The 14,597-nt window shown below is 51.3% G+C and overlaps 1 protein-coding gene across 4 annotated transcripts in view; it reads right to left on the reverse strand.

Annotated features, from left to right (window-relative positions):
- Positions 1–14,597, reverse strand: part of RBPMS (RNA binding protein, mRNA processing factor) — a 157,860-nt gene that overhangs the window by 10,811 nt on the left and 132,452 nt on the right. For 3 of the 4 annotated variants that reach the window (XR_012495529.1, XM_074329694.1, XM_074329695.1), the window contains one exon: positions 5,718–5,787. Coding sequence is in view for 2 of the 4 variants with exons in the window: in XM_074329694.1 (XP_074185795.1) it covers positions 5,718–5,787 (70 nt within the window). In the remaining 2 variants the exon portion in view is untranslated. Of the gene's footprint in view, positions 1–5,717; positions 5,788–7,665; positions 7,799–14,597 lie in introns of all 4 variants that reach the window. The other variant, XR_012495528.1, reaches the window with a different exon arrangement.

Genomic DNA, 14,597 nt, shown 5'->3' on the forward strand with positions numbered 1-14,597 from the left:
AGGCCTTCTGAACTCCCGCTGCTGGTGTCAGATGATGGAAGTGGAGGCTCCTTAGGTCGCCCTGACCTGCCACTGTTCTCCGCAGCTCCTGAGACTCAGTGTCCTGGTCTCACACATGGCTGCCCCCTTTGAACAACTTCCAGGACCAGTCAGGCAACACTCCTGGTGCCGGTGCTCAGGGCTCTCAAAGACCCCCCAGCCAGATGCTCAGAACGTGGACAATGGACAATGGGGAGCGCGCAGCTTTCACTGCACTGGGCCATCCTAACAGTCTTGGTTTGAGATGAGCTCGGCCAGTGCTTGTGTGGTTAGCACACGTCTGTTGTGTTCTAATTTACAAAGCCCAGAGGACTTAGAAGTAGCTGGAAGGGGCACCCACCACAGTCCCTGGGGCAGGGGGCAGGTTTCCAGGCTGGTCGCTACTCCGTGACGCACACAAGAAGCATGGCACAGCCCAGGGCTCCTCACTGGGGAAGAAGTACCTCTCAGGGAGGGCGGGTGAGCACACAGGCCCGCTGCACAGGCTGCCCTGCTCTGAAACCTCACCTACCTTAAGCCTGCTGCATTTCGAGCCCGGTTACTTTGATTTAGCCAAAGGGGGAGACAAGAAGAGGAGGATAAGTGAAGTGAAATTACTCTCTACTAGTCTGGGAAAGCTTTGGGTCTCTGAATGGTGTCAGGCTGACCCTGACTCCTCTGCTCGCCTGCCCACCCATCACATTTCCCCTCTCACCTTGCTCACCCGTCCCCTCAGCACTTCTCACTATCTGACCCACTGTGTCTATTTTATCTATTCCCGTCTCCTCCCCGTCACAGAACGCCAGCTCCGTGAAGGCAAGGATTTTGTCTGCTGCTGTTCGCTGGAGTGTCCTTGGCACCCAGAGCACTACCTTACCTACTGTAATGGTCACTGAATATTCACTGTGTGAGTGAATGCAGTGTGATACGCAGACCTTGGTTAACAGAACAAAGGGGAACGGCAGGCCAGTCCCAAGCACCGGCCTGGTTTCTGGGCGCCAGGGCACGCTGCAGCACAAGAGCCTGGAGCCTGGGTCCCTTCCAGGGAGAAGGCAGGGGTGAGTGCAGGAGCCACAGCAGCTGTCGGGGCCGCCTGAAGACCCCGTACCTTTCCTGCCCTGCTAAGCTCCCAGCTCTGCCTTGACGTCCAGCACCTGGGACTCGCTGGTGACAGCTCCATCACAGGGCCCTCAAGCTCAAAGCCAGGGACTAGGCCGTTCCTCCCAGAACTAAACATAAGGGAAAAACCGCTTCAAATTCTGCTTTTGTCATCTCTCACCATATCGTCTCTAATCTGGTGAGGCTGTAACTATTAGGTTGGTGCAAAAGTAATTGCCATTTAAAAGGTTAAAAATAATTGCAAAACCCACAATTACTTGCACCAACCTAATATATGTGCTTATAATTTCTATGCTGTGGTCTTGTTCTGTGGCCAGGGAAATTTCATGAGTTCTTAAAGAATACCCTCCCACATCCACCCCAACTCCTAACAAACCCCCACCCCGCCTTTTGGATTTAACTACATTCCGATACCCAACAAGGAAAGCTGTGTAACTCATTCCCTGTAAAAGAGCGAGTAAAAACTTGCTCATGCTTTCCTGTTCTCAACACATCTGGGGAATTCATCATTTTCAATCATTATCATGTATTCTGGTGTTCTCTGCCACAAGGCTGGGCCATTAGCAAAAACTCCAGTGATAGGCAGACATAGCCTGTAGACCGACTAAACACCATCCATCAAGGAAGATACTTAACAAATTAAAACACCAACAACAGCCACCCCTCTGACAATAGTACTTCTGCCATGCATGCTGGTCAGCACGCCCACACCCACACCCGACACTGCAGCTTTCCTCACAGCAGGCTCAGCTTGGAGCTCCCTCTCTCTCTCTTCTCGCTAAAATGTGTGTCCATGACTCTTGCCCACTAGAATTTAAGCTCCTTAGGGGCACAGGCCTGATTTTGCACATTTTTATATCTAGCACATAGCAGACACACATATTTATTTAAAGAATAAAGAGCTTATTTACTTTTCTAGCCTAGTCACTGCAAAGCAGGTAAATTAGAAACCCTTGAAGGACCTCTGGGAAAAGCAGGCCCTGGACTCCTCAGGATTCGGAAGGAAGGCGTCCTGATGCTCCACACACCTGAAGTGACAGCCAGCCTGCATGTAGGTCGTCAGGTCTGACACCAGATGTCACTCCTGCTCTTGCCTCCTGTCCTGATGCCATCTTTCCACAAGGGAGGAAAGCCCCTACTGGTGATGGAAGAAGGCCCTGGGTCCAGCGGTGCCGTTAGCCGGCACCTACCCTTCCTTTGGCCATTCTGATTTCCTCAGCACCACTGTCTTCAATTCTAACTTACACTGCCCTACGGTTACATAGCCTGGATTATTAGCTGTCTTGGAAAGGACTTGATCCGAGAGCCTAGAAGGCCCCACTGATCTGCTCTAACTTCAGGTGCAATGGGAGACGACAGGCCCAGCCCCACTGCGGGGGGACCAGGTGCAGTCATCCGCCCTCCTTCCTAACCGCCTCCTGTACTCCACTCCCCAGGCTCCAAGGAGGACGCTCGCCCAGAACAGACAGCACATCCACCCGAGGCGTTACGTCTTTATGCACATCCTACAGCGTTTCACAAGCTGTACTTCCAAAGCGGGCACTGGTGGCCCTCCTCTCATGGCTGCTGCCACCTCTAGGTTTCGGTGGCTGGGTCAGTGGGGAAGGACAATTTAGAAAAACAGGTGAGCCGGATACAAGGACCTTTTTGGCTGAAGCCCACGCAGCTGCTTAATGATCCTGTGTTCCCTCTGGTCAACAATACACTCGTTCACGCTAAAACAATCCTTCCTCAGGCCCTATGCCACCACCACACTTTGCCAACAGAAACTGCCAGGTTTGAAGGTCTTCTCTCAATTTCCTAAACAAAGTACGTGACACTGCGGACCCAGCAGCCCCCGCTGCCCTGGCCAGGCCCCAGGCCTCGCCCGCTCCCGTCACTGCTCACTCTCACGGGCAGGTGCTGCTCCTCTGCTCACTCCTGACACCCAGGCGAGCTCAGGTTTGGTGCCACTGACCTCCCTTCAGTTCCATTACTTCCTCAAACACCAGCTTATGCTCAAGGCCACATCTACGTTTCAACTCATGAACTCTTTCGTGAGCTTCAGAATTTCAAGTTCTCCCATCCTAGACCCTTCCAGGTGAATAGTGACCAGCCTCTGAAAACAGAGAAACACACTGTCATGGAAGAGAGAGGCGCACGTGACGCTGCCTCCTGGAGCTGTAAACATGACAGTGCCGGATGTGTGTCACACAGTAACAGGGAGGCTCCCTGCGGCAAAACGATGAAGGCTTTTCTGAATAAAGAAACAAAGATTTGAGGATACATAACTTAAGTTTAACAAGTCATTACAGGTACGTGGATATAGGCATGGACTTAGGAAATCCTGGACTTGACAGACCTTTCAATATACCTCAAAACTTAAAAGTGGTACTTTCAGGGGAGATAGCATTCCCTAAACAGTGAACTTTTGATTTCACAAAATAGTAAAATATGTTTAAGAACCCTTTAGGTATCTACCATGGATGTTGACTTTATTTTTCTAAGAAAGGACATTTAAAATACAATTGCCATTCACTAACACTACCATTTCATTTAAAAAGGGTACTTGAACATACACACACAACCACACACACACAGAAGAACATAATTTCAGACTAAGGAACAAATATACCAGTAGCTTTAAGGAAAGAATCTACTATGTGGTCCTGATTTTCTCCTCATCATCAGTTCGTGAGACATGTAACAGATGACCGCTGGTCCAAGGACCTATATATATATGGGTGCCGCCACTGGTTTAGGTTTTGGATAAGAGGTTAGGGCAGTTTCCCAAAGTGTGCTCTATGTAAAACATTAGTTTTATAAGGTTCAGTGAAAAAAAGTGTTCCCTGGTCTCAAATAAGTTTGAGAAATATTGCATCCTAGAGTTCCCTAATCTTAAAGACCGGTGATGTGCCTACTGTTATAAAGGTTCTGAGAATCTTTTGGTAAAGAACCCTGTTTAACGGACATTGGGAACATTTCTGTACTCCGTCTGTGATCCCTGAGGACTAGTGCTTTGGCCACACTGAGAAGTACGTCAGGTGAGGGAAGAGGAGATCCAATTCTAACTGACCGAAGTTGGTGTCTTAAAGCACAGAAATGTTACCTCCCAACTTACTGATTTTCACCACGAGAGAAAGAATCGGGGTATAGGTCTGCTGGCTGACCCTCTGAAAAATCTATGGCATCTCTGATGCTCTGATATGCTTCGCTAGTCCCTTTCCTGTTTGGTGAGGCCCTTCCTTCAGAACAGAGAAGCTTCTTTCTAACCCAGGACCGGAGCTCTCTTGAAGTGCTCACTGCCCATGGTAATTAGAACCTCAGTAAATGAAGTCTACATGCGCAGTGACCCAGAAACTTGAAGTGAAGGGCACGTGACCTACCAAGTGAGGTTTCAGTCAACAGGGCAACGTGCCTGTGGAAAACAAACCCCAGGACTCTGAAAATCCGATTCAGCGGTCTCTTTCCTCCTCACCTGAAGCAGGCCAGCTCCCGCATCTACCATTTCTCCAATATTTTCCCAATGAGTGGTCTGAAAGACTTCTCCATTTAAGTTGCACCTAAATCAAGCAGAGGCCGGTCTTTGCCCGCATAGAACCTCCTCAGAAGAGTCTCAGTGGCCTCAAGTGATCTAACAAAGGCACATGGGACTCAGTATTAATGGTGGACGAAGAAGAACATTAGTTTAATTTGGAAGTGTTTTTCTCTAGAATAGCAGCTCTCCAAGAAAAGGACCATGACTCTAGTGTCAGCATGAGGTACGTACAGGTACATAACTTTCCATGACCTCCCTAGCATTCCTGTTTTGGGAAGGAAAGATGTAAACCAAGAGAATGGTGATTGGAGAACCCTACTATTTAAAAGACCTTAGGGCAGTGCCACTTCCCAAATTCACACACCAAAGTAGAGTTCAAAGGAAACAGTGCTTTGTGTTTAACAAAAGTGCAGTCAAGATATTGAATTAAAGAAGGCATTTGGAATTTTATAGAAATGCTACATTGAAAGGAAAAATATTCATTTGGTAGTTCTTTGAAGGTTAGGCCAAAGATAAAATGGCACCAAGATGCCAATTTAGGATATTGTTTCCTTCAAGATAAGACACTTGAAGGGAGCCTATTGGGAACAGCACACTATCTGCCTACAGTACAAACAGTAGGTAGTATAGAAAGACTCGAACTTATCTGTGAAGGAGACTGTTTGTTCCACGAGGTGACCGCTGCTGCCCCACAAGCTAGAGACCCACACAAGCTAGTCTGGGCCAGAACAGACACTGCTTCCCGTAAATCCCCTCCAGGACTGTCTGATCGACCCTCCCCTACCCCTCAGAGTACTGGTTCCTGGAACAGGCCCCCAGCAAGCATGTAAGGCGTTTGCTCCCTATCTGGGTCACACACCGGTTCCGCATCCACCCTGCCTGTTCTGTGTAACTGCAGCGCAGAGGACACCCTCATATCCTGCCGCGGCCCAAGATGTGCCTCGTTTAGAAGGTCCCTTAATAAACTTGATGTAATGCTGGATTTGTCAGCCCCTTTCTTGGGTCTCTTTACAAAGATTATCCAAAGTTGTGATGTGCGACCTGCATACAGGGAAGTACTTACACAGTATTCAGCAGAACTGACGGGACTTCCAGCCCTGAGAAGTAGCCTCGGAAGGAGGGAGCCAGCGCATCTGGAAAGACATGTGGGGAGAAGGCTGTGAACAGGGGCTCCCCTCTGACCTTCTCATTCCCCACAGAGCGTCCTGGGCTGCCATCCCCTTTACTCTTCCACGAAGGTGCCCACACACACTTGCCTATGGGCAGTTCTCCCCCCAGGGGCTGGGAAGTGGAGCAGCAGCCCAAGAAATCTTCCACAGCCCTGTGAGCACAGAGGGCAAGCTCTCAGGAAAGCACCCCCCACCCCCCAGGAACCCCGACCACCCTCCTCTTCAGAACTAAAATGTAGCCCAGTGACTCCCCCTTTCCATCCTCACTCGGAGGCACCTAGGCTGGGGATAGGCTGCCTAATGGATTTCTAAGCAGCATGTGGAAACATGGATCTGCTGATAAGGAAGGGACAGTGCATGACACCATGCCAGTGGTCTGGCCAGGACTTGAGATTCTGTGCCTGTTATCTTAGAAAAGGGGTTCTGGCTTCTTGGCACTGGGGTGTCTGGTACCCTGTGCCCCTGGCTCACTGCAGAGGGACCTGCAGCCCCATCTGTTCCGTTAGGTAGGTTTCCAAAGTGGAAGGCCAGCCCCAAACGCAACTGGATTGAGTGATGCTTTGGCCACTTGGCATTGTTCCCTTTCCTGTACTGAGGAAAATATGAAGAAACAAACAACAGGCCAAGTACACTTTGGCTTTAACAAGTGTCCCTCTGTTGGCAATGTCCATTTTGCTTCTAAGCCTTTGGACAGAGTCAAGAGATGCCCGTTTACCACTGCATCTCTGCTTACACTGGGGAGGGCCGACTCAGGGAGAGCAAACTGCAACAAAGGGGGGACACTGCACAGAAGAGGGCTGGGTGCCCCCTCCAGTGTGGCAGGAGAACTGCTCTCTCACCTGGGGCTTGGCCACACTGTGTCACCTGGAAACGTTTTTAGAGCAGCATGTGATGCTAGGAGGAATTTTACCCTGACCGATCTACTACGCTGGTTTAATAAACTATATTTTGCAGCAGAAACCCTGCTTCATATGGCATCCTATTCATGTCTCCAAAGCATAAACAGGTGCAGGGGGGCTAAGACCTGCGAAGCAACTCGGCAGAACCCAGGGGTTCTGGGGGACTGAGAAGACCTCATCTTACCTGGTTTTACAGGTGGGGAATCGGCTGAGGCCTGGGTGTTCTGAATGACATCCCTCACGGCACAGGCCCAGGGGGCTCAGGCTCACTAGTTCTCCGGACTTGATTCTAAAGCTGGCTGTCTAGGCCTTTGGCTCTGGTCCCCAGAAAGAAGTCCTTGGACTTCCCTTCCGCCCCACGGGCATTGCCCAGAGTGCTTATCTCCTCTCTGGCTGTCAGTGCAGGGTGAGAGGCTGCACCGGGGGACTCTCTCCCAACCTAGGGTAGAGGCATCTTGTTTCACTCGGGAAATAGGGGCCTACAAGGACCATGGATGCACTGTGAGCTTCTGCCTACACCAGGAGTCCATCTCAGGGAACCCCTTGGGCCAGCTGTGCATTAGAGACCCCTCCAGGGGACCACACCAGATTTACTAGGAACCAGATTACCAGCTCGAGAGGGGCCCCCACAAAGTGGAGGGCAAAGCTGTGTTCCTTGGACACCACCAGCAGGCACTGAAGCTCATTTAAGGCAGGGCCAGAGTCATTTTCAACACACAGCAATTAAGGGGGCGAGGGACCAGAAACTCTTCGCACGCTGGCAGGCTAAAAAACGTCACTTTGGGAACTTAGGGGTGTATGCTGGACAAAGGAGAGAAAGAGGGGAAATGTGGAAGGCAGGAGGACCAGAAGGGAGAGGGAGGATGGAGTACAGGGGAAGGGGGAGAGGGCGGAAGGGAGGAGAAGACAGAGAAAGAGACACAAAGAAAAAACTCATACCTACCCATGGCTTATGGCTTTGTGCATCTGAATCCACTTGCTCACTAAGCAAAGGGCAGAGCTGGAGCTGCCTTCCTGAGACAGGTGGTAAAGGGTAGGACGGGGGCACAGCCCTGTGGCAGGTGGGGGCTGGGAACCTAAACACACAGTGGATGGAAGGGCGATGGGTCTGTGTGCACCGGGGTCGGGAGCGCAGTGGTGGCCACGGGTGCTGCCTGCTGTGGGGCTGGGGCGCTGCGCCCCACGAGGCCAAGACGTGATGGTGTTTCGGAGGAGACACAGGAACAGGGAGGGCTGCCGGGGGAGCCGGGGGTGGGTGGCATGACTCGGTTCAGTGCAGGTGACTGCGGGAAGGAAGCCCCTCAGGTCCCCCGTGCCCACGCCAGCTCTCAGACAACCTCTCTCGCACTCGGGCCTCTTCCACCCACACAGCCCTCGCATTCTCTGTCACGCGCGTGCCTGCGGGGTGTGGGACCAGGGCGCTACGGTCAGCCTGGTCTACACCCGAGCGCTCGGTGGTGCCGCGGTGGGGTCCGGGTCAGCTGTGCTCAGCGGAGCTGGACTGAAGGCGGCCCCCTGGCTGAGGCTCAGGGAGGACGCGGTGGTGATGGAGGAAAGACAGGCCCCGAGATGCAGCACCTGTGACACTACTGCGCTTGCCCAGAGGGAGGGCTCTTCTCACCGCCTTCCAGACACCCAGGGCTGCCTCCTCTTCCAGCTCCGGGAAGCGCGGCTGCGCCCACCTTCCAGCAGAGGGCAGTGTCCCCCCAGGGCCGAGCCAAAGTTCCCCAATGTTCCACACACCGGGGCAGAGCAGAGGGCTTATGCTGCAAAACCGGGGTTCAGGCAGCTGGCCTAGGGGAACCAGCTGTTTTGTGCTAGTCACTGCTGCACTGCTGTCCTCAGGGAAGAAACACAGGCCTCACCTTACACCCACCCTACACCCACTGGGGCTGCTCATTCTGCTGTGGTTTTGGCCCCAGGTCACTCATGGCCACGCCTGCCCGTTGTCTGGGAGCTGCTTTAGGTGCATCATAAACACCAGGGCACCCACACTTCCCTGACTCCTATTCCTCAGACAGTTCAGCAGGGATTAAGTCTCCGCGGTTGACCTTCCGTGTAAGGCAATGCACATGTGCTCCCACACACTTACACACTCACACTGCACACTCAGTCCTGCGTGCAATTCCAGGGGCTTCCGAAGTCCCTGTGAGAACCTCTAACAGAGTATCTATAACCCAGACTAACAGATTATTTCCTCTGTGCCAGACACTGCTAAGCACGTCACACGGATTGTGACATATAACCGAATAAGCAACACAGAAGGCCCTGGGACACTTCTCCACTAGAACCTAATAACAGCACCAGTTATAACTATTACAGTTCACTGTCCAGGGGCCACACTGCATGGGATTCTCCTATTACACATTTCCAGAAACGCTCTTCTAAAATGCAGTGCCCCTGCAAGGGTACACTGAAAATCTCTAACACCTTAGCCTGGTACCAGCTCCTGTGACTGGTGACAGGGTAGGTAGGAGTAGGAGAGCACCTAGAAAGAGAAATAACTCAGAGCAAAAATAAAGTGGAACACTAGACAAAGTAGTAAGTATCCATAAAAATAATTCCCATCCTCTTCCATTTATAGATGAGCAAACCAAGGCCCAGATTAAAATACATACCGACTTCACATTCCCAACAAGGGTGCCAAGAACAGGAAGACCAACTGGTCTCCAGGTTGGAACCCCTGCCTGCCCCACCGGCCCTGCCACAGGGGTTGGCGAGAACAGTGTGAAGCAGAGAGAAATTATTTGCCCCGCCCCCTTCTGAGTGACAGACCCCTATCACCAATCACACTTGCCTTTAGAACACTCACAAGAAGGGCTTACCAGGTGCCTGGCTCATTTATGGTAGCTATTATTAACAAGGACCCTTTGGTGTAGCCATTTTCTTCTCTGTGGAATAAAGGGATAAATCTAGACCAGTGGTTCTCAGAATGTGGTACCTAGGCCATTAGCATCACCTGGGAAGGTGTCAGCAATGCAGATACTCTAGGGGTGGGGTCTAAGCACCTGTATTTAACAAGCCCTGCAGGTGACAACAATGCATGTGCTCAAGTTTGAAAAACACTGCTCTTAAATAAGGTCTCCAAGTGTGTCCAGAAGGCAGGTCTGGAGATGCTCTGTAGTCAAATAGGTTTGGGAGAAACAGTCTCCCTTAGGCAGATCTAGACACCTTAGCATATTAAAGGCTGAGAAGCTCCAAGGTCAAGGAACCTGTTTGACTTGATTGAACCCTGAGTTCCCCACGTTTATCTGACTGCAGAATCTCTTCACTATGTAGCAGCTATTAATAGTTGTGGGTATTGAGAAATGTTGGTCTGGAAGGTCCCTCCCACTGGTGACATTTGGTGGATCTAAAAGGCGGAGGTGTGCCAATACGGCACCCAAGTTTCTGGTTCGTAATTAGAGCTGGCAGATCACCAGACAGCTGGTGCCCTGGACGTCTAATCTATAACCGTGCTTCCTCGAAATAAGACCGGGTCTTAAATGTTGGTCCAAAAGACGCATTAGGGCTTATGTTCAGGGGATGTCCTGAAAAATTGGCTTGGGCTTATTTTCTGGTTAGGTCTTATCTTTGGGGAAACACGGAAGAAGCAGTAAAGATTTTCTTCCCTTTCCTAATGCAGGTGCTATACCTGAATGTAGATTTCCCCAGCACCATATTCAAAACCAAGCTCTCGCTCTCCTTTTTAAGGCATGGATATTCTTAGGCAGGTTTCTACCATATCCCTAAGATGGAGCCCTGAACACCCTGCTGAGGCTTTCCCAACATTGAGCCAACTGCAGCCAGCCACTCACACATTCTTTAATTATAATCAACTCTGGCTCACTCTCTCCAGGCCTAAGGACATGCTCTTGAGCGACATCACCAAATAAAGCCTGTCCAGTCCTACAGCAAACTGTGGAAAGCTGTCAGGCTGAGGGAGAGGTGGCCAAGCCAGCATGCTCTGATCCAGGAAACTCCAAACTCACCAAATAAACTAGAATGATGATTTGCGAAACAAAAAAGATGGTCTTCTTTGTGAGGCTAATTACAGGATTCTTTTAAATAGCAACCCTCCCCATTTCTAAGAAAGCATTCACCCAAACTGGAAGAACACTCTGCTTCAAGAAATGAGGCCCACCGTAAGCGAACATTCACCAACCTCCCCTCCCCCAAAACTACCAGCCCATACTCTTTGGTAACCGACACGGAGGGCATGAAATGCAATCAGCATTCTTTACTACTTGTCTGGAACCTAACATTCATTATTTAGGGCAATTAAATAAGTTGCCATTATCTAGGTAAATTGTCAAGACTTATGTGAACTGGTTCAGAGGTTAAGTCTGCCAGCCGACCCAGCCTAACAGCCGGGAAGGAGGAGAGTGACAGTCCTGGCCAGAGCAGGTCACGCTCCAGGCCAGCCCTGTGCTTCTGCGAGATCTCCCAATCTGGATGGTGGGATACTGCTGAGGTCTGCAGGATCTAGGCCCCAAAAGCAAGGTCTTAGGCCTGTGAACATCTCCTGCGAAGACCAGTCAAGGCCGGGCTTAATTAAAACTCAGCCTTCAGGGACAATTTTCTCTCCTGGGCTTTAAGACTCTTTTCCTGCCTGTCCAAGCACAAGCCAGGCTCTTATTTCCAAACAGGCATGTGAAATGTGCTCAGACATCCCAGAAGTTCACTCAAGACGCCACCTGGGTCAAGGGCACCCAAGCGAGTAACACCCTGTGTCAGATTAAGTCCACAGTAGTTGCTTGTCATCCATATTTAATTTTGTCAGTCTGTTAATTTTTAACTATGTTTGCTATCAAGGGCCATTAGAGGTCCCCAGGAGCTGAGCTTGGTGAAGCGAGAAGTACTTCACAGCAGAGTGGATGAAGCTTGAAGTTGGGGTGCCCCACTTTCCCATTCTGTCACTGAGTCTGGCCTTCCCCACCAGCAGCACAAATCCTGAATAAAACATGATCCCATTTGGAGTCGATTTTCCTTTTTCCCGGGTCACAGTTGGTTTTCTTCAAGAAGTTCACTTCCTTTTTATGAGGGTTATGTTTTATCATTCCAAAGTTTCTTTGTAGCCTTGATTTTGTTTCCGAAGCAGTTGGAATTGACATGCTTTCAGATGGTATGTGGGTGCCTATTCCTGCAAAAGGAAGCCTAAAACCCTGGGTGGACAGCCACCTGAGCCAGCCAGAGCCACACCTCAGCACACACCACAGCCACAGGCCCCCTTTCTCACCCCATCTCCAGCTGCTTCTCCCCTTTGCCAAAGATCAGACCTGGGCCCTCGGTTTTCTCTTGGTGGGGTGCTGGTCTTGCGTCCTTCTTCTGCACCCTACTTCTTAAGCTACAGAGGGAAGGCCCTGGAGCCTCTGGGCCATGCCAGCTCAAGTTTTGACCAAAAAAGGGAAATGGAAGAGCCATTTTAATAATTACTACTTGATGCCAAGCATTTTACTCTTTCACTCAAAGTAATACCATAAAACAGGTGTTCACTCTTCCTTCTTACAGATTAGGAAAGTGAAACGTGGTGAGGTGAAACAAAAACTTGCCTATAACCCCAGTTAGCAGAGTAGGTGGAAATTGTCATTAAAATTGGGTCTGTTTGAATGTAAAACTGAGTTGTCATCACATGCAGCCACCCTCCGTGATGGTGGGACCTCATGTTTGCTAATCCTCCCAAGGCAGAGGGTGAGGCGTGCTCACCCACAGCGTTTCCAGGGGACACGGAGACCCGGGGATGGGCTCTTCCTGAGGACAGCTGGAAACAGACAGGATCTGGGAAATTCACCCTTACGGAGGACAAAATGGAACATGCTTAGGAAACCCAGAACTGTACCAAATGGCGGTCATCTTGCTGCCCCTGCCACCAGGAGGAGCCCCCTCTCAGCTGTTCTCTCACTCAGCAATGGTAGTTCCAGGGAAGTCTCACTGGGATCCGCGACCAGGGACAGGGCCTAGCATTAGGGGACTGACTCTGGTACTCGACAGCTGCTGCCAAAAGCTGCCCAGCGTGGAGAAGTTGGGGCCTCGGTAGCATCAGCTCTGGCCAAAGGAACTGCTAGCCCAGCACTGTTGGGGGAAGGGGTTTGAACAACTTCCAAGAGGCCAGCGAGGCCAGGGCAAACATTTCTGTCTCTCACTCACTAAGGGGCTCCTTAGTTCTCCAAAACCAAAGAGCAGAGAAGGGGGAGGATGGAAGGATGGACAGGGCATTTGCTTGGCCATGACTGGGCTCCTCTGGGGTTCAGACACAGGGCTGTGAAGAGAAGTATCTCCCAAGGCACGAGATGTGACTCCACCACCTGGAAACGAATCTGGGCAGAAGCCTAGAGGATGGACTGCGGGAAGAGCAAGCCAGGAAGCCCAGGGAGGAATGGGCCGGTGACCTGTGGGCCTTTCTCTCCTCTAGCTTCTCTGATAGGAAAGCAAGATAAGGCAGCAGCTGGAAAGTTCAGGGACGAAGGGTGTGAGTAAAGCAAAACACACCAACCATTTGGTCTCCCTGGAAATTCAGCTGTTTCCCACTCTTGATCTATTTCCTGTCAGGGAGAAGTTTTCTTCTGGCAGGCGCGTCCGGGCCTGACTGGGGAGACTTCCATGAGGGGCAGAGACCATACTGCTAGATGCAGGGCAGTCGCTGTCCCTCGGTATCAGCTACTCTGCCATTGATGCCTCACTCATCTTGCTCCCCTGTCCCTCATTCAGTCTTTCCAGCCTCTGGCATTCTGTTTGGTTGCAGCCACGAGGACTCTGAGGCCCTATTACTGTTGTCAAGACGTACAGGATGTCTTTAGTGTTTGAACTATCACAGCCTTGTGGGTGGCTAGCCCTAGGCTTCCTTCTCTTTGTTGAAAATTCATTATGCTCCTTAAAAGTCTAACATTTACTAAGCCCTTACTGTGTGCCAGGTGCTCTTTTAGGAGTTTTATGTGGGGGAGTTATTAGCCCCCCCTTTACTGAAGCCCAGAGAGGTTAAGGAACTTGTTTAGTCAAGGTCACACAGCTTATAAATGGCACAGCCTGTGTCTGACCAGGCAGCTCTCTAGCCTGCACTTTCCACCATATGTTATTGCCGCAGACTCAGAGCCCTGCTAAGGGGCTCAGTCCCAGCACAAGCCAGGCCCCACGGAGCCGGCAGGGAAACAGCCCAGAGGAGGGGACCGGCAGGCGCACGCTCCGTGCTCACAGGAGGCTGGTGCTCTGAGCGCAGGGCCTGGCTCCCTGTGGGGATTAAGCCAGATGCTCCTGATGACCATAATGCTGAACAAAATAGGAAACGAGACCAGGCTGGCACGTTCAGGAGCATCACAGTATGGACTCTCCTGCCAGCCTGACCCTCCAGGGGCTACAGGTTTAGAAGGAATGGTAAATGTCAGAGGACGAATAGTTTCATTTTTATCTGAAAACAGCGGAAAGCCTTGGGCTGAACAGCCCGGAAGGCAACTCTGCAGTCCTCCAGAGGTTGGTCTCCCACAGCCACAAGCCTCGGGCTGCAGAAGGACAATACACGCTGGGGAAGGCCAGGCCTCAAGGAGGACGGCAGGTTAAGGGCTGATGTCGTCTGGGATGCACAGCTGTGGGCCTCGACCGTTGGACGGTGGCTGGCTGGCGAGGTGCGGAAGCGGCCTCTCATGGGTCCCAGAGATGGTTTTGTTCACAGGCCCCCTACAGGACCAGCCCCCATTACAGCACAGGCACTGCCTTGCATAGGAGAGTCCTTCCAGCGCGAGCCCCAGTATGTGCGTGGGCAGACTGCACTGCTGCCATGTCGCGGGGGGCTATGTGCTCACCTGAGTCCACTTACACCTGGCCTGCTCACTGCCTCCCTCAAGACACTCCTTCCTCATAGTTGCCAGAGTTAAATTACATCCCATGCCAAAGCAGACATTCTTG

Source organism: Rhinolophus sinicus, linkage group LG04, assembly GCF_036562045.2.
Source record: "Rhinolophus sinicus isolate RSC01 linkage group LG04, ASM3656204v1, whole genome shotgun sequence".
Lineage (NCBI taxonomy): Eukaryota > Metazoa > Chordata > Mammalia > Chiroptera > Rhinolophidae > Rhinolophus > Rhinolophus sinicus.